The sequence below is a fragment of the Typha latifolia genome, chromosome 14, assembly GCF_019914945.1.
Source record: "Typha latifolia isolate L0001 chromosome 14, TyphaL0001v2, whole genome shotgun sequence".
NCBI classification, from domain to species: Eukaryota; Viridiplantae; Streptophyta; class Magnoliopsida; order Poales; family Typhaceae; genus Typha; species Typha latifolia.
The window spans coordinates 4,482,956-4,505,077 of NC_133099.1; the positions used below are offsets into that span (position 1 = coordinate 4,482,956).

The 22,122-nt window shown below is 33.6% G+C and overlaps 1 protein-coding gene across 7 annotated transcripts in view; it reads right to left on the reverse strand.

Moving 5' to 3' along the window:
* The window catches only part of LOC140801316 (intermembrane lipid transfer protein VPS13), a 62,233-nt gene that overhangs the window by 21,624 nt on the left and 18,487 nt on the right, over positions 1 to 22,122 (reverse strand). For all 7 annotated transcript variants that reach the window (XR_012111409.1, XR_012111410.1, XR_012111411.1 and 4 more), the window contains exons 16-25: positions 20,684 to 20,834; positions 20,496 to 20,594; positions 20,293 to 20,394; positions 15,467 to 15,525; positions 15,263 to 15,365; positions 6,175 to 6,366; positions 5,971 to 6,087; positions 3,927 to 4,192; positions 2,283 to 3,847; positions 1,020 to 2,194 (exon numbers count right to left, since the gene is read on the reverse strand). Coding sequence is in view for 4 of the 7 variants with exons in the window: in XM_073156354.1 (XP_073012455.1) it covers positions 1,020 to 2,194; positions 2,283 to 3,847; positions 3,927 to 4,192; positions 5,971 to 6,087; positions 6,175 to 6,366; positions 15,263 to 15,365; positions 15,467 to 15,525; positions 20,293 to 20,394; positions 20,496 to 20,594; positions 20,684 to 20,834 (3,829 nt within the window). In the remaining 3 variants the exon portion in view is untranslated. The remainder of the gene's footprint in view (positions 1 to 1,019; positions 2,195 to 2,282; positions 3,848 to 3,926; positions 4,193 to 5,970; positions 6,088 to 6,174; positions 6,367 to 15,262; positions 15,366 to 15,466; positions 15,526 to 20,292; positions 20,395 to 20,495; positions 20,595 to 20,683; positions 20,835 to 22,122) is intronic.

The window sequence follows — 22,122 nt, forward strand, 5'->3', positions numbered from 1 at the left end:
GTTTTGGCAACCCAACATACCAAATATGAACTCCACGCATACCATATATACCATGTATGAATACCAGATATGTGTTGCATATAGATACGTGCCTACCCATGCACATGACATTTGTAAGTTCTATCGTTATTCTAAAAATTGAAACTCAGTTGACAAGTTCATTTGTCTCTAACCCTACTATTTCGTAATTGCATTATGTATATTATGTTGCATTCTATATGAATGTCTAGCTACTTTATGAAGTTTCTTGGTATTCATATTTTGTTGGTGAAAGTTATCGACCTACGATAATTGTTAGAATTATTACACATGCACCACCAGGGTGACAATATAATTATACAGTACCATTCAATTTGTAGATAGGATTCAATTGACGATTTTATTCTACAAATCATTTGGCCATGTATCTATTTATCATTTTATTAATATACATATACAATATGTATTAAAAATAATATACTAGTTTAAATATTTATATTACTAGACAGCATAACACCTGCATATGCATAACACGTACTATTTTAAATATTTATAGTGCATGAGTTACTTGGTCACTTAACGCCCACATATTGTGGTTGCTTCTGAAAACATCACACCAGGGTATCATCAAATTTCTCTACTGTAAAATGTGGTTATAATGTTATATCTTCAGTATGGTACATGCCAGCACAAGTGACATGACAATCCATGCCTCAGCATTTGCCCAAAATACCCCAAAAGAAACCAAGTAAAATGCCCTGATTCTAGTAAATGCCTCCTATCAATAAAAAAAGTGTAACCAATACTGACCTAAATAGAATCAATATACAGCAACTCCCTTTTACGGATCACTTTAGTTGTCAAAGTAAATGTAAAATGACATATAATATAAATGTTGTCTAATATTATGGATATCTGTTGTTACCATAGAGAAATTCAATATATAGCTAAACCCTTTCATAAATCACTATAATCATAAATGTAAAGGTAAACCAATACATGAATGTAAATGTTTCACAATATTAACGATGACAACATACCCTCCCATCACTTATTAAAAAAGAACCTTTCCTTAACTGAAGTTTTAGAACCAGGCAATGATATGGAAGAGAAGAATATGTTGCTTCAGGAAATTTGAGTAGAGTGTTACTCCAAAAATTGAATATTTGATGTGAAAAGCCCACATCGAATGATTCTGCTAGTACTTCAAAGAAAAGATGAACCAGCTCTCCTTGTTTTCCATGTGAACTGATTCCTACTTTAACCTGACGTATGTGTATAAACGGAATGGAGGTATCTTTCTGTTCTCGAATAGTCTCTAGCATTATCTTCAGTCTGTCCAACTGACATTTCAAATTCACATACCTCTCACCTATACACATTTCTAATTGTTTACTCTGAAAAGAGAACTTCAAAAACCTGTAATGTTTTGACATATGGGATGAATTATCTTCCTGTGCTAGAACTGGCACTTCAGTCATGTGACATTCAGAATTATCTCCTTCCCTCTCCCAGATAGGTACATGAAATGAAACAGTAATGTTCTCAGATCTTATGGAGAAATTACCATCTTCCTTTCCAATAAATTCAGGTGGAAAACAAACTGAAGCTGGAGAACCCAATACATGAGCCAAAGCTTGTGGACTTCCAACAGATGAACATGGCGTATTATCTGCGTGCCTTGTATAAGAGGAGAGAAGGCTGATGAGATTATTCCAGTCATTCAAGTATAACCAAACATCAAGAAATGGTATAACAATGGAAACTTCATTTCCTCTGTTAGCATGCCTGGAGAAGTTGATGGAAAGATGTGAAGGAATGGAACAACCTGAGGGGAATGATGCTAGTTTAATGCAACTGTTAAATGACTGCAGAACTAGAGAGAAGATATCAACGTCAAGCGAGTCTGGTATCTCATTTATTAATAGAACTGATAAATTAAGCGCCATCTGTAAATTCGCAACTGTTTCTGACGAAGCCAAATCCTTTTTGTCCAAGCGAGAGAATATTATTGACAATGCTTTGACACAAAATTTTATTCTAATGATGGATTCATTTAATATTTCAACAGAAACAGTAGTCTCATCCTTCATGCTTCTCTTAAGTTGCAAATATCGCAAAACATCTGATTCATACATTTTAGAATCTTTACCAACAGATGAGAACTGATCAAGAATGAAACCAACTGCTTCAAGTCCAACTAAGAAATATACATCTGTACAAGAGAACAAGAGTAAGAAAATATAAGTGTACATCAATACAAATTGAAAAAGCAGTTTGCACTTTGCAGATAGAATATATACCTTCAGCAATCATGTTGCAACTCTCAAGTTTTGCCATAATGGAAGTGGGCAAAGCAGCTTGTTCACAAGGAGTTTTACAAGGTATCCTAATCCAGAGATCCACATCAAGATTTTCAATAAGGGAAAGGGTCCTATATTTATCAAGTTTTAATTGGAAATTTGGCTGGTCATTCAGTAACAGAAGAAATATAGATGAACTCTTTCCAAACACATTAATCATGTCAACCCTATCAGACTCTGAACTCTCTGAAATCAAGCACTCTAAAGGGATATCCATAACAGAATCTGCAAGGCTACTAAATTGAACGAATTTGCAAAATAGCAGCGGAAGTGTAAGCTTCAGACAACAATTGTTTTGACTTTCCGTGGGTAATATCAGGGTGGATTCAACAATCTCAAATTTGAATGAGATACCACAACGTATGTCCTGAGAACCCTCAAATTTGTCACTTCCATGGGCATCATGTTCATTTCCAACAGAAGCCCAATCAGGCAAAGAAAAATATCCAATCACCATTGCAAGAAATTCAGATGGCAATATGCAGCAAACATTCTGAATGCCAATACATATCTCAGTTGATGGATATAACGAATCAAATATTTCTTTTCTAACACGAATGTTTAGTATAGAAGTATTACTTTGTGAAGATGGGCCCCAAAGAGGCTCATCAATATTTGCAGGGAACCAAGATGATGAAAGCACTATGCCCTGAATCGAAACTAGTAAGTCCCAACAATCAGTACATTGAAGTGAAAGCGAAGATACAGATGAAGGAACAGAAATAGTCCCTAAAATGCAGGAAGAGTCATGGAAATGTGCTTGAACTCCATTGATTGACATCTCCAGACTCATGTTGAAATAGCTGGAGTTATTAGATGAATAAGCTTTATTATTGCAAGGCAGAGATCTCAAGGCTGAATTCATTTTTTCTGCACAGTTGAAGGCATTTGAATTCATTTTAGAGCATCCACTGTGGTTAACATGCAATCTTCTCAAATCTGGAAGATCATAGGTGACTGATCCTCCAAAATTCGATGGCAAAACTGAATATTTACTATAACAAAAAGGAAATATATCCACAGGAAACCCAGACTGTGAGTCATCACAAAAATTGGAAAAGCCAAAATTGGGAAGCTTAGCATCAGCCATTTCGGAATCTGTCACATTCTTGTTGAGTAATAAGGACTCCTGAATATGATTATCTGATAAAGGATGTTTTGACTGAAGATCATTACAAAACTTCTGGATCATACCATATATTTGAGGATGAATATGAAAATCAATATCATTTAACCTCAGCTTGTATTCATGGTGAACAATTTGTTCAACTTCCTGTGTCTGATAATGCAACTGTAAGCAACCATCAGATGAAGAACTTCCAGTCCATGTAATTACTGGCAAACCTCTGCTAACATGCTCAATGTTCACATGACGGAACTTGCTATCTACAATGTTTCTTGAGAAGCATAACACATTAAACTTCGGTTCATCCTTTATATTAGAAGCATCCACCTTGAATATGTTCATACAAATCCATATTTCTGTAAACTCGTGCACAGTATACCTACAATTCCAGAGGATGGTAATATATTTCCAAAGTGAAAAATTAAACAGATGAATGTAAATATGACAGAATTACTGACCTGATTCCCATATCTCCTACAATAAGGGAGACAATTAGATTCTTCTTAGCATCATCTTCAAGATCAACATCAAGATTCAATTCGTCTAGCTTGAGAAATACAGAGAATTTAGAAAATGGTTTCCTGGATTCATCAAATTTAGTAATATTTGAAACATTCTCTTTCACTGGTTCAGCTCTTCTTTTCAAGAAGCCAATTACTCCAATAATGGCACCATATATTGTCAGCGAGAAGTGTATGGCCACAAATGGCACAGTACAATCAACCTAACACATGAAATTAAAAGGTTAGTATCAGAATATTGTCATTTTGTGAGGACCTTTTTTGCTCTTCTGGAATCATTTGTCAATACTTTATATGCAACTTGCCTATTACAATGGCATAGAGTACTCCTATATCTTACCTTAGATATTTGAAGTGGAATTCCAGATTCATAGCTTTGCACACAAGTCACAGTTATTACAAATATTAGTAAATTTTGAAATTATTAATCTTATATCCATGGTTGAAATTTTAACTTAAACCGTATGAGGAGGAATTCCCTGGTAATTTACCAGATCAGGTAGCAGTCATTGCATGCTTCCTTCATATGTTATCCATATTATGGTGTTGCAAATTGCAAGATCTAATCTTTGGATAAATGCTATGTGAAATACATGATGGAAGCTTGGGGCAGTGGCATGTAATAACCTGCTATGTGTCTGTTCAGATATTGAAGTGGAAGTAGGGAATTGTGGCTTTGCAAACAATTACCAAAAGATCTAGTATATCCTTTCTCCTAGACAAGATGTAAAATGACAACCTAAGCATAAACAGGGCATGTTATGAGAAGTCCCAAAAAGCAAGGTTGAAAAATCAGGATCGGAATCTGGATAGGCCTCCGTAAAAACGATACGTATCGATCGTATCGGTCGCCTGGATCAGATCGAACTTTATAATTACATAAAATTCTAAATATTATTTAAAAATGCAGGAAAACTTCTAAAAATTTAGAAAAAAGCTTACCAAAATAAGAAAAGAATAAAAACTATGGTGCAATAAAAATTGAAAAAAAAGAAGAGATTAGAAAGAGCATGAGTGGAAGAAAATCAAACAAAAACAAAACTATGATGCAGTAAAGAAGAAGAAAAAGAAGAAGAAAAAGACGAAGAAGAAAAGAGAAAAAAAAGGGAGAGAGTGGAAGAAATGAAAAAAATGAGAGAAAAATAAAAAAATTAATTAAAAAATTATATACCGGAGTTTGTCGAAGTTCACCGGAGCTAGACCTCTCCGTAAGAGAAACAATGATTATATGTAAGGAGAGAAAAAAAAAAGAGTAAAAGAAAGAAAAAGAGCAAGAGAAAGTGAAAAGAAAGAGTGAAAGAGAAAGTTCGGATTGGGCCTCGATTGGGATCGGGTTTGGCCGATCCCAATCGGATCAGCCGATACGACAAACCATGCCGAAAAGTTAAAACATGGATCTAACTTCAATGCAAACATTCCAAATAATCCCCTATATTAGAGCCCTTTTGCGTACAATGCTTGCATTATTGGATTTTGTTAAGTGACCCCTTATTTTTGTATAAAATGGCTCTATACCCTTTTGTAAACTTCCTTATACAAGTGTTGATAAAAAGGAAAAGTTTAGCCGTTTAGGATAGCCTTAACAGAAACTTACTAAATCACTCTTAGTCCCAGACGATGTGTGTAATGACATCGGCTTGAGCAAGCTCAACGCAACTTAGCTCGCTCAAAATCAGTTAGAGCCAGGCTCAAGCTCAGCGCAAGCTTGATTCGGTCAGATCAATTTTTAGAACAATTGACAATTTAATAAAAGAACAAATGCTTAGAGATGGTAAAATTGGTAGAAGATTTAATGCTTACATTTATCACTTTAACTGGTAATGATTATCACAGCACAATACACAGGAAACCTTTGTTTGCCAAAGAGAAGATTAATGCATATAGCTAAGTAAATAAAAAGCAAGTAACTGCAGACAGGGTGACCATAGGAAATCTTTTATCTAATAAAGCATAAAATTGCTGTACAGGAAATGTCAATTACCTCCAATTGTTTCAACTTTGGTTCATCTAACAAAATGCACAGACCAAACACAATTGAGGCATTAAACTTGTCAACAATTGAGATAACTGCATGTCCATTAGGCATCATCAACTTCAGCTGCAATATTTCACATGAGTCAAATGTACTCATGTTAATATACAGAAAAAAGAACAATTATACAGCATATGAAGTATGAAATCTGACCTGCAATCCTGTAAGTACAATGTCAAAATGATCATATAGATCTTGATATTCATAAGTAGGAGAGAGGTTATCTGTGAAATTGTTTTTGCATGTTGAAGCCATATCTTCAGGGAAGTAATCACTTTCAACTATCCGGGAACCGTTCTTGGTTTCATCCCTGGATACTATGGATACATCTTCTACTTCTAAAACCTATCAGTTCCAATTTCAAGATATATCACAGAATCAATTTAATCATAGATGTCAATATCAAACACATGAAATGAAGCATAAAAAAAAGAAAGAGATAAACATTAAAAACAGCTAATAATATTAATATAAGGTAACAATTTAAAAATGCTTCAATATGCACTCTGCAACATCGATAACTACCCCAATTATAGGCCCTCAAGATAGAGGAATTCAACCTTATACTGAGGTTTCCTTTCTAAGAAAGAATGCATGGAAGGCAATATATGACATTAGCATCAGATCTCAACATAATGAGGTCCAGATGCTAACATTAGCAAGTTGTTTTCACAAAGGAGCAAGAGCATCACTATATTGATGATGTAAATGAACCTTTTACGCCAGTTTATTATCAAATAGGTCAAATATTGCAGAAAATCACCTCCCAATCAAGTAAACATTATTTTCTGTTGTAAACCAATTCTTATAATCTCTCTTATCGATATGATGAAGAGGAAAATCTGCCCAATATCTTTTGGTACTAGGTAATAAGACAACCACTTAATATATTTAATTAGCCAAAATAAATCAAATCCTATTTAAGGATCCAAGTTTCAGCCAATCCTGAGTCCGATCGGTCGAAATGGTATGGGATCAGCCCCCAGCCGAAACCAGTCATGCGACTGATTTTGTCATGGTATCAGCTGATCGAAACCAGTCATGTGATTGATTTCAGCGTGGTATCAATCGGATGAGCCAAGACCCGATCTATATCGGGTCGGTATCAGCCAATCCCACCCGATATGGGTCCACTCTAATGAATTGGGTCAAATCAGAGAAGGATCCGACATGTATCCAACCCAAGGACATCAAATAATTGATGTCCACAAGCCCAGTGAAATAGAAAAATCTCTCTCTCTCTCTCTTCTCGACGCAAATCCAAACAACCTCAACGTCCAGCAACCTCCTCGACCTCAAACAACCCACCCAAGTTCTTTTTTCTGTCCTCTCTCTCTCTCTCTCTCTCTCTCTCTCTCTCTCTCTCTCTCTCTCTCTACTTTTTACTCTCTCTCTCTGCACCTTCTCTTTCTCCATATTTGTTACTGCAACAGAATGTCTGATGCAGTAACAGAAATGGGGAGAGAGCGAGAGAATAGAGGGAGAGAGGGGGATTGTTAGAGAGAGGGAGAGGAGAGAGTGTGAGATTGCAAGAGAGAGGGAAGGAAGAGAGATGAAGAAAGAGGGGGGAGAGCCCCTCTCTTTATTCTAAGGCAATGAAAGAGAGAAAGAATGATAGGGGGCTGACTGCTAAGAGAGAGAAAGAGAAGGCGGAGAATCAGAGAGAGGGAGGAACAGAGAGAGAGAGAGAAACTGGGGAGTCGGAGAGAGAAGGAAAAAATAGAAAACAAAAAAAATCTTTCCAGCAGTAAGTTGTCTTTCATTTTTTTTTACTTATATTTTGAATTTGATCCTTGTTTAAGTTTAGTTTACAATGAATATTGAAATAGCTCGAAAAGAGAAGTCATACAATAATGACATTAGGTGATAACATTACAGCATTATAAAGCAAGATAAAAGACAAGTCAATTGCAATTGGTGTGGAAAGAAAACAAATAATAATATCAGTCGTACAAAAAAATATTTAGCTAGGAAGCAAAAAAATGGAGCAGTTTACACTCAAGTGGTTGTGAAAGTTATAAAGCAAACATTAGGCCATATAATAGGAAAGAAAGATAAACAATATGCATAGTTGGGTTCGTCAAGAATTGATGCATAATCCTAAAGACATTGATGATAATAGTAGAGAGGATGATGATGAGATAGATAATGAGAGCAATGAAATAAAAAAGAAATACGCATAGATAGAAGGAAAAGATAAGAAGAAGCAACGGTGATAGCTTTCAAAAATTTAGATTAGTTCACAGGCAAAAAAAAAAAAAAAAAAAAAAAAAAAGAATATGATGACAGTAGTACCAGGACTCCAAGTGATATAGCGAAGTCTGAAAATATTATACTAGCGAATACATATCTTCAGAAAAAATAAGTCACACAGAGCATTATCAAAACAGCTCTCAAAAGGATAAAAAAACTCTAAAGAAGCACATTCAAAGGGTTTTTCTAAATTTTTCTTTTCCAATCATATTCTTTTTAATATAGTTGATTGTCTTTATTATCACACTACAATAAATTTTATACAATTAGTAGAGGTAAGTGTCCAACCTCTGAATTCAAATGATATTACTACTAAATATCTCGAGTAAGAGGTAGTGAAACTTCACACTTATATTGAGATATTTAAAAAGAATAGGGATGAATTTGATTGCACTAATATGTAATGAGTGGACTACGCAGAATAGGAGAAAATATAGTTAATTTTTTAGTGTACTCAGGCATGGAGACAATATTTGCAAAATCTATAGATATTACTACGCATTCCAAAAGTGCAGATTATAATTTTCATTTGATGAATCAATAGTAATGGGGCAAATTACAAGGCTTTGGACAATTACTTATGATGAAGAGAGAGCTTTTATATTGGACATCATGTGTTGCATATTGTCTTGATCTCATATTGAACAATATTGTCAAAGTTTCTGAAATTGATATAGTTATATATAAAGGTCAGAGATTGACAAATTTATATATAACTATAAATAGTTTTTTAATTTATAGATAACTGGTGGTAAGGAGATCATCAGATCTACTCTCACTAGATTTACCACTCATCTTTTAGTATTGAGAAACATCACATGGTACAAGGATGATATTATGCAAGTACCTATATTACAGAACTAGTTTATAAAAATTAAGAATATGAAGCCTACAAATTAAAGATTAAATAAAAATTTGAAAGAGCATAATTCTTAGAAATGCATTTTGAGATAGTACTACAATTACCACTATAGTACTTGAGTCCTATGTTAAAGTATTATGACTTATAAATAGTGATAACAAATCTAAAATAGGGATCGATCCAGATCCGGATCCGAACCCGCAACTTAAGTTTTTAACCTCTCTCTCTCTCTCTCTCTCTCTCTCGGGCGGGCTAGGGCACCCGACGAAGTGACGGCCACGACGAGCGGCGATCGGCGAGCAACAGTGACGGCAACTACAAAGGCAAAGATGAGTATCCCTTACCTCTTTCTCTCATTCTCTTACGACACATGCTGTGCCTGTGGCACGGCCATCGTTGATATTACTTTCTCATTGATCCCCATCAAAACACATAATCAGTTGGCAGTTGGGAGATTGAAAAAGCCAGTTTTCCATCATTACAATATGAAATTGACGAAGAGATATTTAAGACCAAAGGCAACGGCATATGTACTTATACTTGAAATGAACTGCATAAAAATTACTAGTGGATTTCAAACACTAATTCAGAGTAACTAAATTTAGTAAGTATCCATGCTTTCACTGGAGCACCAAAATGGCTGAATTCAGAAACTCCATTCCCTCAAGGTCATACAAGTGGACCGACATGAATCTAGATTCTTTCTATGTTCTGATTCTAAATAAAGAAAAATATGTACAGTATTCCTATCTAACTGCTTCCAAAGCTATCTGCACTCATTATGATCCTTGACAGAGTGTGATTCTATCAAGTCATCTTGTAGTGATTTCCTTCCCTATTTCTACTTGCCGAATCATGAGGCAATGAAACTGTTTATGTTGATCTAGAAGAAGATGTTGATGACTCTAGTAAATCACAAATGCCCCACAAATAGGAAGATGCTAGAACAAGATGAAAGGTCGCTAACCAACTTCTAGGAGACCTAATTGACTGCATTGATCTCAATAGGTACAACACCCAAGGAAAGCATGTAAAGGTTACCCTAGGCACAATATGTAACTAGTAGCATTACAAAGGCAATATCTATTTGCCCAATCCTTGCAAGAATGGGCAAGTACCTGTAATTAAAGATTGTATTATTCTGCCAAAACAATATAACAAAGCTGCAAATAACATAGTATAACAATAGTATATTGAAAAATATGCTTTACAACCCGATCTCTGATGTGAGTTTAAATTTGTCTCTAACAGACCTGATAATGTAAATCCATTTAGCTTAAGCTAGGGAGAGAAAAACTGAACCTGAAAACCTACTTATGTCTCAGGGCTAAATTCTATCCAATAGGTTTTCTTCTTCCTTCTACATTCCAAACACACCACCAAAAACGAAAAACAAAAAATAACCAACCCCATGCCCCCAGTCCACCAGCTGGTCTCCTCTCCCTTCATTGCTTTGTCTCCTCTCACTCTATTGACCTCCCTCTACACTGTATTAGAAGTATCAGTCACTTCTCAGGGCAGTATTGTAATGACCTAAAAAAAATACCTATGTCCCACTATTCTTCTTCCCCCACTCCCCTCAAGTGGTTATCAAACCACGAAACTGCAGCAAGGTTGTCAGGAATAAGATTGTGGTAAATAACCTAGAACCTCCTCTATAGAACCCAAAACCCTCAACCACTCCTCCCTTAGGCGCCGTCATCTTCTTTGCTTTCTTCCCTTTCTTCTTCTCCCTTCCTTGCCAAAATTGCCATCATAGGATCTAGTCGTTAGAGTGTCACTAGAGCAAGCAAAGACACCAAGCAAATCTCTGGTGAGTTCACTTCTACATCCTACAGTTAATTTTAGTTAATGGAGTATTTAGAAGTATTGCCTCATTTTATTTCTTTAGCTTCATTGGCAAAGTTCCCCGGTTGCAACATCATGTCAATGTTGTGCCGGTCCCAGCAGCTTCCCCTAGTGAAGCCCCTCCCATAGTTCGGGTCGGTTGGATCAAGAGGAGACCTAACACAATTTGGTTTCGGTTGGAATCCTTCCCTTTCAATCTCCTCTATTTCTTCTTTCTTCCAAAATGTCATGTCTTTCTTCTTCCAGTTGGGTAGGCGTAGGATTTTACTTTTTTTTAACTCAGGGACCTTGGGTGATAGTTCAGGGGGCTATGACTCCCCTGAAGAGTAAGCTATGATGGCCACTAGAAAGCTCCGGGAGCATGTAAGAGAAGATAGGTTCTAATGGAAACTAGAAAGTTCTCATGGCCACAGCCTCAGCTCTCTTTTTATCATTAAAAAAAAAGATAAGCACATCACAGGGTGTCTCAGCTTCATGTGTCCACATGTACACCACTTCTCTCTATAAATCATTAAATCACAATCTAGAAAGTTGGAAATTAATTAAATTAGAAGTGACTGGATTGTGAATTTAATTAATAGTGAGTGAGTTGGAAATCAATTAAATTAGTAGTGACTAAGTCCTATTATTTTTCTAGAGAAATAAACTACTATTTTGAGCTTATGAATTTTATATGTGAACAAATTCTTTTTGCGGCTTTTGCCCAATTTCATATATAGATATGGCCATTAATTCCTCTCAAACAGTATCTATGATGGGTCAATTTCATCTGAATATTTTATGTATGTTTTGGCTCCACTGATACAGAATGGAAATATAGTCACTTCACTAATAAGAATGATATCAACAAAGTAAAATTTTGTCGGAACAACACCAAGAGATAAATTATTAGATTCAAGATGGATATTGCTCATGTTAGTATTGATGTTGCGCCTTATCCAAAACCTAATGGTGATTCAAAAAAAGATTATTAAGGAAGATCTAGATCGGAATTAAAACAGAAAGGTGGAGAAACCAAGATAGTGCAGAAATAAACATAATTTGAGGGAGAGAATATATAGAAATTCCAGATGATAGAAGCAAGAGACCAAGGAGTAGAAGTCTTATGGACAAATTCACCTCTATTGATCCGGAAACTACATTTAGAGAGCAGGGAAAGATGGTACTGACGAACATAAATAAAACTTTTGCAAAAAAAAAATAATGAGATAGAATAAACAACTACTTAGCTCACTAGGTTTACAAGTGTGGCATCCCCTTTAATTCCGTTAAAAATAAATTACTTCATGTATTGATGGAAACAGTTGATTAGTATACGAGTATAAATCAACATCTATGCATGAGTTGCATGAGCCACTTTTGAAGAATCAAGTGACTAAAACAAATGATAATTTAGATAATCATAAGGCTGCATGGAAGTAAAATGGCTGCTCAATTTTGATCGACAATTGAATAAATCAAAATTTATGTATTCGTTATGAATTAGGGATTAGTTTTCTACATTTTGTTAATTGTTCTAAAGACGCACATTTAGGTAAATACATCTATGATATTATTATTGATGGTACCAAGGAAGTGGGAGAAGAGAAAATTCTCCAAGCTGCGACTGAGAATGTGCCGCTACCTTAATAACTGCACGATTGCCAAAAAAACATATCCCCGCATAAATCGAACATTATGTGCCCCCCACTATATAAATTTGATGTTGGAGAGGATATCCAAGAAAGAACGGATTAACATGGGAGGCAGGTCATGATCTCTATTTATGAACGAACACCACAAGAGATTAAGTATGATATGTCAGTTCACACAAAAAGGAGAGTTTATGAGAACTGGGATTATAAGATTTTTTTTGTTTCTTTTCTTACATTGCTTTGGGAAAATAAAGAAAATTTCAAAGCTTATGTTGACTTTTTTTTAACATGCGAATTGTCAAAAATTGCTAGAGAAAAGAGTTTATTCTAGTATCCTCAATAACCAATTTTTGAGGTAAGTGTTATAAGCAATTAAATAGTTTATTCCTTTAGTGAATTTATTTTGAGTTGTTAATGGTAAAAGAAAGTGACCAATGATATTCATAATATATAGTGGGTTGAAAGATGTGAAGAAAGAAAAAAAGAATATATTCAATAATAATGAGACTTCTTTCAAGCTTTTCCTCAGTGTAAATGACCACTTCACAAATGAAAATCTTAATATATATCTCTATGCTACTACATATTACTTAAATTCATACTACTTCTATAGAGATATGATAAAATGGAGAGTGATTTAAAGGTAGTAGATGGTGTTCTAAGTTGTGCTGAGAACTTTTACTCAAATTAATCCATTCACATCCATGTTACAAAATATGGTGATGAAAGCACATAAGGATGCCATTAGGAATTTTGGGAGACTACTAGCAAGATCAACAAAAAATAATAATAATAATGAATTTAACCCGGGTAATAATTAACATAAGTAGTAGAGCATATGTCCTCTACTCTTATGTATGTTACTAAGTTATTTTATAATTTTTATGATTATTAGCTCCAAGGATGGTCGTGCCGATAATGGCATTGCACTTGGTGCCCCAAGAGCTATGTCGACAGGCACAGCAAGTGGATCCTTTTTTTTAAAAAAATTCTTATTTTCAATAATCATCATCAAATCAACTTTAGTTTCCGTGCATATTCAATATTCATATCATGTTATAAAAGAATTACAAAATTCATATTTGTATGAAGACTATATGAAACGTTACAATAAGCAATATTATCAGCGAATGAGTTTTGAAGATTATCGACAGTATTTAGTGCAATATTCTCGTGTTATTTTTATGCTGGCAAATGAAGTATTTGATTCTCCTCGTCATGCTACGTTTGATTAGATATTAGTTTTAATTATTGAACTATTATCAATTAATGTTATCTATTGATATTATCATGTATTTAATTATATTATGGAGTATTCAATTATATTATGAAGTGTTCAATCATTAATATCAATTTTAATCAATATATTCAATTATATTATGTGTTGAATAATATTTATATTTGACTGTCATTTTATCTTTAATAAAATAGATCATTTACAAAAATAAAACATTATAATGTAGGTTTAATATATATTATTTAAACCAAAAACCAAAGACTATCGAAGACTCAAAAACATCTCTAAATATCCTAAAAATTTTATTTTATGATATTATAAATGCATGTCAGTGGTACGCTCTAGCACGTAAAGACGTGCCGTACCGATAATGACACGGTCATCTTTGATTAGCTCATTCGATGAAGTGCATATAGAGCCGATGCCCCCATATGAAAAATATGGCAATTAAGATTTAAATTTTGACATGTAGCTCCTTAGAATGTGAAATAAATTGGAGCTTATTTGAATAAGTAATGTATCATTGTATCAATTAAGTTGTCAATTCTAATTGATGAATTTTATTGTCATATTAATTTGGTCTTTATTCCAGATTCATTCAAATAAGAGAAATAGATTAGAAGTGATGAGATCGGAAAAAATAGTTTATGTGCAATTTCATGCAAGAATGATAGATTGAAAGATAATGAAAAAGAAAGAACATGTCACTTCAAAAAAAAATAATAATAATGCATGGGATTGGTTGGATAGATCCTCTAGAACAAAAAGTCTTCCCAAATAAAGAATTAACTAGGGAAATGATGATAAAAGCATCAGGAGCCAAAGAGTAATTAACATCAAGGATGAGCACTCGAGCTGCTCAAGCTACTACTGGCAGCAATTCTTCCACTTCTCTGATAGAAATTAATCCAGAAGAATAAGGAAATAGAGGATAAAGATGATGTTGAGCTAAAATTTGATAATGATTTGAGTGATAATTTATTAATAGATAAAGCTCCACCTAAGATTGTGAAGAAGACTAGAAGAGGGATCTTTTTGTTGTTACAAATGTGAACTTGTTGTGAATTTGATAATTTTGATCATATTATTTGTTTTGATTATAAATTTGTTGTTATAGTCGTGAATTTTGATCATGCTATTGGGTATTTTGGTGTAGTGCATTACTAAAAAATTTATATATAGTATATTAATATATATCATACATCATATATAATTATTTCTAAATTTTATTATACTAAAAGTACTAAACTGCCTTGGCAACCGCTTTCCAGCAAGGCGCTTTGCAATGTGGTAACCGCCTGCAACCTATGGCAACCTTTCAATACATTGAGTAAAATAACAACAAAAGTACATAAAGAGTTGATTAAGAAGACAAAAAGGACAATACTGTATATTAGCTGTGCATACCATGATGAGGGCTTCTAATCCTTCATTCTGCAATGGAAGTCTAGTAAAAATATGGTGAAGACTGATGTCCCAACAAATCTTTCTATGGCTTTGTGATACATACCTACAAGGAAATAGAAAACTAAGAATGTAATTCTAACAAGAGATTGCTACATTACCAGCTTAAAAGAACTGTAAGGAAATATCTTAGAAAATAAAACATACTCAGCTTTTGATAATAGTCTAGCCTCAAAGTTGTCAAGTCCGTTGAGCGAGGACAACACCTGTACAGTACACAGAACATCATAAATTTTTTATTAGGATCAACTTTAAATAAATAAAAATAATAGTATGAGAAGGTTCAAAGATCCAGTCACCCAGATATGTTATTTGGAAGACAAAATGGTAACAACAACAAAAAGAAAAACTTTAGGGGAAAAGGAAATCTGCTTACTGATCCAAAGAATTACGAATGACATATTACAGCAATTTATATTTAATTCAGCAATAACTAAAAATGAAGAAAGATGCATTGATTATCCAGATCTTCAACACAGAGGGCGTACTGCAAATGGCTAATGCTTCATATGTGAGCACAAAATATCAGAGTAAGAAGATTAAAAGAATATTGGACATAGTCCATCTAAATAATACCTTACCAAACATGACAGCATAATATTATTTTCCTGAGTACATAATCATCAGTGTCATGTGCTGACATTTAGCACTTGAGACAGTTACCACGTAGGAAAAATGATGTACTGAATACTGCAAACTAAGCAACAGGATCATGGATATAAATTTCTATGGGCAAGTCTGAAACCTTATGGATTTCCCTATAGCAGGAAAGAGCCTTGATAAAATCAGAAAGAGGTAAAGATTGGTGCAATAACTAAATTTACATCCAAAAGCTGGTAGTTGAACAAGGACCATACTCAAAATAAAAAGTGTGCCCCATGCAGGTTAATCCGAACACAGAATGAAAAACAGCACCACACATGCACATGCAAAGGCAGGTGCATCAAGCATCAGAATTTCAAAGTATTACCAAATTGTGATTGTGTAAATTTAGTTTGCCACAGAACCATTAGCATAACAAGATTATATCACAGAAGTAACTATTATCTCAAGTACTAACTTGCCTGACAATGAAAACATACTGCCCTCTTTACACCTGCACATGCAACCTAAATAGAAACTACCAACCAAAATAGTTGGGACTAAAGTCTTGGTTGTTATTGTTGTAGGAAAAATCAACTCATCTTGTGCTTCTTCTTCGTTTAAACCTACTTCAAATATGAGATCAGATAGAGTACAACTCAGAATTCAGAGAGCTATAGAAACTAGAAAGAATCAAAAAGTTTTATGATTGATAGCTAAAACCTAGCATTACCCTCCAGAAATTCTGCTCAAATTCTACCCAGCAACAAAAAAACTATTATCAAGTACCTCATCTTCATCCAAAGCTATTCCAATATGAGATCAGATAGAGTACAGCCAAAAATAGAGAAAGATATAGAAAAATTCGACTAGTTTTATCAACACTGATGGCTGGAAAACCTAGCATAACCAGCTAGAAATTGTGCTCAATTCCTAACCAACAAAATACATCAAGGTAGGGTGAAAACAGGTAGAATTAACTCCGATCCCGCCCGATTCGGATAAAAAATTTCTATCTGATTCAGATAGGGATTCAAATACAGTTAGGATTTTTGAAAAAAAAAAACTCGGATACGAATTCAAATACAGGTCAAATATAATTTTTCAGATACAGATACAGATATTAGACATCCGTTTACCAGCATATTTTTTTGAACAATTTAGAGTTTTTTGTTTGCTTATTTAAATAATGAATATTGATATTGTTACTAATGATGTGTTCTATAATATTTGTAGAAATTGATTTTGCTAATTTTATATGCATTTGACAAGCAAGATTTTTTTTTCTTGAAACTCTTAATATTTTTTGCTAATTGTTTCTAATAATTTGTTTAAAATTTGACCAGCATCCGTTCAAATAAGCATCAAGTCTCAAAAGACACTTCAAATAAGGAAAGAATACAAAAATGAAAACGAACAATATCTTGTTTATATTTGTGAAACAAAATAAAAGCTATCACTAGGAATCTTCTGATAAATAGGCAGATACTTCTTATGATCCAACATGAATTTCACACAGATATTATAGTTCTTTTCAGTGGTTTACAATAGGTTCAGGGATATAACTAGTTATATATTGTAGTAAAGAAAAAAAAACTTTAATGTACCACATAAAAAATGGAAATTATTATAATATAGGAATCTCACCGTGGTTATGCACACAAAAGAGATAGCTAATAAATTGACATGTGAACATTAAGAACAATAAAGGTGAGAATAGTGATGTTTGTTAGGACCTTTTGAGTTTGTTTATGTTAAGGTCCAAAAACCGTAACAGGTTATCTGATGTTTTTGTTGTGGGTTAATTCGCTGAGAGATTGCCACTTTTAAAATCTCAATGAAACAAGAGTTTTTGCCTGTTTATCAAAAAGAACATTAAGAACAATATCCACATCATGAATGGTCGTGCCAATAATGGCACGGCACTTGGCACTAGGCCAAGGCCCACCCCCGTGCCAATCATCATGAGTGCGTGGGTCCTACACGGCCACGTGCAAGTCATTGCACCATGTGGAGCCCTTTTTCTAAAAATTTTCCTATTTTCATCATTTAAAAGGCATAGATAAAATTAATGATAATGAGACTAGAGATGGTGATGGTGATAATAACGAGACTTAGTCTGGTTACGGCAATGATGGAGATAAGACATGCATTCCTATTACACAACCTTCTCAAAGAGATTATTTCTACAAAAAACTTAAGTTTATACGTAGCAAAACAGCAGAAGAGATACACCCACAGGATTATATGAGTTCATCATAATTATCATCATATTAATCACACCCATCAGAACTAGAACACTCTTATTGTACTCTATATCCACAATCTACATATGCTTATAATATATTTGTACTTATGTCGATGTCGTTCATTCCCATGCATGAAAATTATAAAATTTCTATTTGTATGAAGACCATATGAGATGTTACAACGAGCAATACTATCACTCTATTAGTAAATGAGTTTTGAAGAATATCAACAGTATTTAATGCAATATTCTCATGTTATTCTTGTGCCGGCAAATGAAGTCTTTGATCCTCCCCATCATTTTACGTTAAACTAGATTTTAATTTTAATTATTAAACTATTATCAATTAATACTATGTGTTTAATTATATTATAGAGTATTCAATTACATTATGGAGTGTTCAATCATTAATATTTGTTTTAGTGAATGTCTTCAAGTATGTGTTGAATAATATTTATATTTAACTGTTGCTTTATTTTTAATAAAATACATTATCTACAAAAATAATCTAAAGATAAAGCATTATAATGTAGGTTTTAAATTTTTAATACATATATTTAAACTAAAAACCAAAGGTTGATATACCGAAGACCCAAAAATATATTTAAATATCCTAAAAAGTTCATTAAAAATATTATCTTGCATGCCATTGGCATGACAGGGCATACTGAGGCATGCCCTACAGCACGCCACATGCCAATTGGACAAGCATCGTTGACCCACATGATTAGATGGATACTATCCACATGCATATATGGTTAAAAAAATCATTCAGAATGCATATCAATCTAAAGTTTTTATCAAAAGACAACAATTGCCTTGTAAGTCAACTATACAAACCCTTATATCAAACTTGTTTTACTATATTTTAAGTAGTGCGGATTGTCCATTCATCACATCCATGATTTTTATTCTTCCAACTTCCAAGTCCTTTTTTCACCAAACTCTTCCCATTCTAACAAATTGCCAATAGTGAGTTTTCTACCAAATACACCACCTTAATGGTGCACTATGTCGACTTCATTGGACATACAGCGATCATCTTAAATGATGTTATGGGTTTACTGCATCTTACATATACATATGCATCTTTCAAGCAAAAAAATAATTTAATGGTCTCACCTCAAGGTTTTAAAAGACTGTACGCAGTAGACAGGCAAATTAAGGATTATGTAACACCTAGGCGCTATGCGAGCGCCTAGAATTCAAGACGGTTAATAAATTTACAAATAAAAGAAATAATAGTTAAGAAAAATAAATTAAAATTATGATTAAAATATATTTTATCACTATGTACTTATGCTCAAAATCACTTTACCTTCTTGTACTTCAAAAAGTCTCAAATCAATCCATATACTTATAATTAAAGTGAGATTGTTAATATTTCTGTTAAACTTACCTAAACGGCGCCAAAATGACTAAAATACCCCCATCATGCTTATTAGACAAGATATGCAAGTTTTTGAGATAATACCACCAAATGACCAAAATAATTATGATGCTTAGTTAAATTTGATAGAAAAACTAAAGATTTCACTTTAGTCATAAGTACAAATACTAGTATAAGAATTTTTGAAGTATAGGAGAGTAAAGTGATTTTGAGCATAAGTATAAAGTGGTAAAATGCATTTAATCCTTGAAATTAATATCTACAATCTAAACAATATACTAATATATTCTTATTAAGAACTATAGTAAGCTATTCAAATTCACTAATTCATCAACATGTACAATGGTATTTAAATTCAAAGTCAATCTACATATTAAAATGTGATATGAGATGCTAAGGCGGTCACCTAGGCAGGACCTAAACAAAGCCTAGTTATATTTTATCTAAGACGAGAGCCTAGGCGTTACGACAAAGGTTTTTAAAACAATGCCTCACCTTCATCTCATGCACTTTCAGAACATGTGGAATACTGGCTGCATGAAACTATGCTCCATTCATTTACCTTCCAGTCACTACTAATTTATAATCATATCATCATCAGGGAATAGCTTCATATAATAGTATACCAAATTACCAATAAAAACTTGAGTTCATAAGAAAATGGAAGAAATCTGAAAAAAAGAATTATCTGTTACAACTTCAAAATGTTGCAAAATGAGAGAAAAGGATTCAGAAGATTTAAGTAACTATTACCCTGTTATGTTGAAACTGGAAAGAAGACAACATGTCATAAAGTTGCAGAAGGTCGAAGAAGAAATCTGACTCATAGGTAGCTTCACAAGGTTGGACCACAACCTAAACGCACAAAAGGCGATCATGATTTTGATGCTATACTATATAGAAAAGTAAAATCTAATAATGACTTCATAAAGTGAACAAGGAGGACATCAAAATACCTTTACAGAAACTCTTGATAGATGACTTGACTCTGGCAAGTCAATTTGAACATTTACAAAGGGGGGTCCATGTTTTTGCAGACAATCCTCAACAACAGACTACAAGATGAATGAAGCTATAAAGATACAACATAAAGAATAAGGATTAAAGTTTAGCAAATGAATTAGAAAATTTATATCAAAGTCACCTTTTCAGAAACCAAAATGGTATTCCCGTTACATGGGTTAACCATATTAATAGAGTTGATGGAAGCAATTATTGTTGAAGAATCTTCCCAAACTTTGCATTCAATACCAAACCCAATAAAAACTGCTTTAGCAATTTCCCTGCCATAACTCCTAAACCATTGAAGATAAATCATTTGTAAGAACTCAAGGAGAAGAATATCAATTACATAACTCCTAAATCGTTGAAGATAAATCATCTGTAAGAACTCAAGGAGAAGAATATCAATTAAAGAAAAGACTGACCGACAAACAGCTGAACAAATTAAATTTATTTTATATAATGATACTACAGAACAAAAATGTATCAACTGTCTCCTATTAGTATTTCAAATAGTATCTAATTCTAGATCTTGAGCAAAGTATAACAGACAAGGTTCATGATAAACTGAAACTATACAACTTGATTGTAACGGGTTGAGGGGAAAGAAAAAAAGGTTTCTAGTTTCAGGTTCTTTACTTCCACCCTGAAAAATCCGCATGCTAAAATTGAACTTCAAAGTTTCGGTTAGGAAGTACAAAATATTATCCAGAAACATAATGTTGGGGCCGTAAAAAGTATTCAAAGGTATGTTGCAAACTCACTTTTATACCAAAAATTAAATATGCAAGAATACTTATGTTATCAACAAAGGTAGCAAACTCAGTTAGCCATAAACATCAATTTCTACATGCTTGTGTCACACTTAAGCAGAGGAGCCTTTCTTGTAGGCAATCATATTGCTTGAAAACAAGTTATACTAATTCTTTTATCTCCCAAGACACATAATTTCAATTTAAGTAAAAGAAAGCACATCTTTGAGAATAAAGAAAAAATACTAACTCAGTCATACATCAAACAATTTTTGCCCCCATTAAATTACCTCAATGAAGCTCAAACCACCCATTCTGGACCGATTCTAAACCAAAATGACTGTTCAATTTTTAGCCACCAACTCAGAACATCTATCATCACAAACTGACACAGTTCAGGCAAGCATTAGAGTGTCCGCATGTTACTGCTTCCTGGCGGTCACTCAACAACCACGAAGTTTCTTCTACCAAGTTGGCAAACAGACTCCTACAATCCTAACTCCATGGACATGTATGTTTGGTATGGCAAATCTCATCTAGTACAATAATTACTTGATAGAGTCCATAATCTCAACTGTTGCTCAGTGTTTATCTTAAAAGCTACAGCTAACCCATTCAAACAGTAAAAAGATATTGCACCCCCTATCTTAACTCCATGAATCTGCAACCATGCACCAATTATAAAAGACCATCCCTCCTACAAAGTCCTGTATCGCCATCTTTAATATAAGTTGATAAGTGAAACTATTCTGCATAATCAGGTTTCTGAAGATCAACATTCCTCCTAGATATAAAACCTAGTCACAAAGATATCATTAAAAAAAGTAAA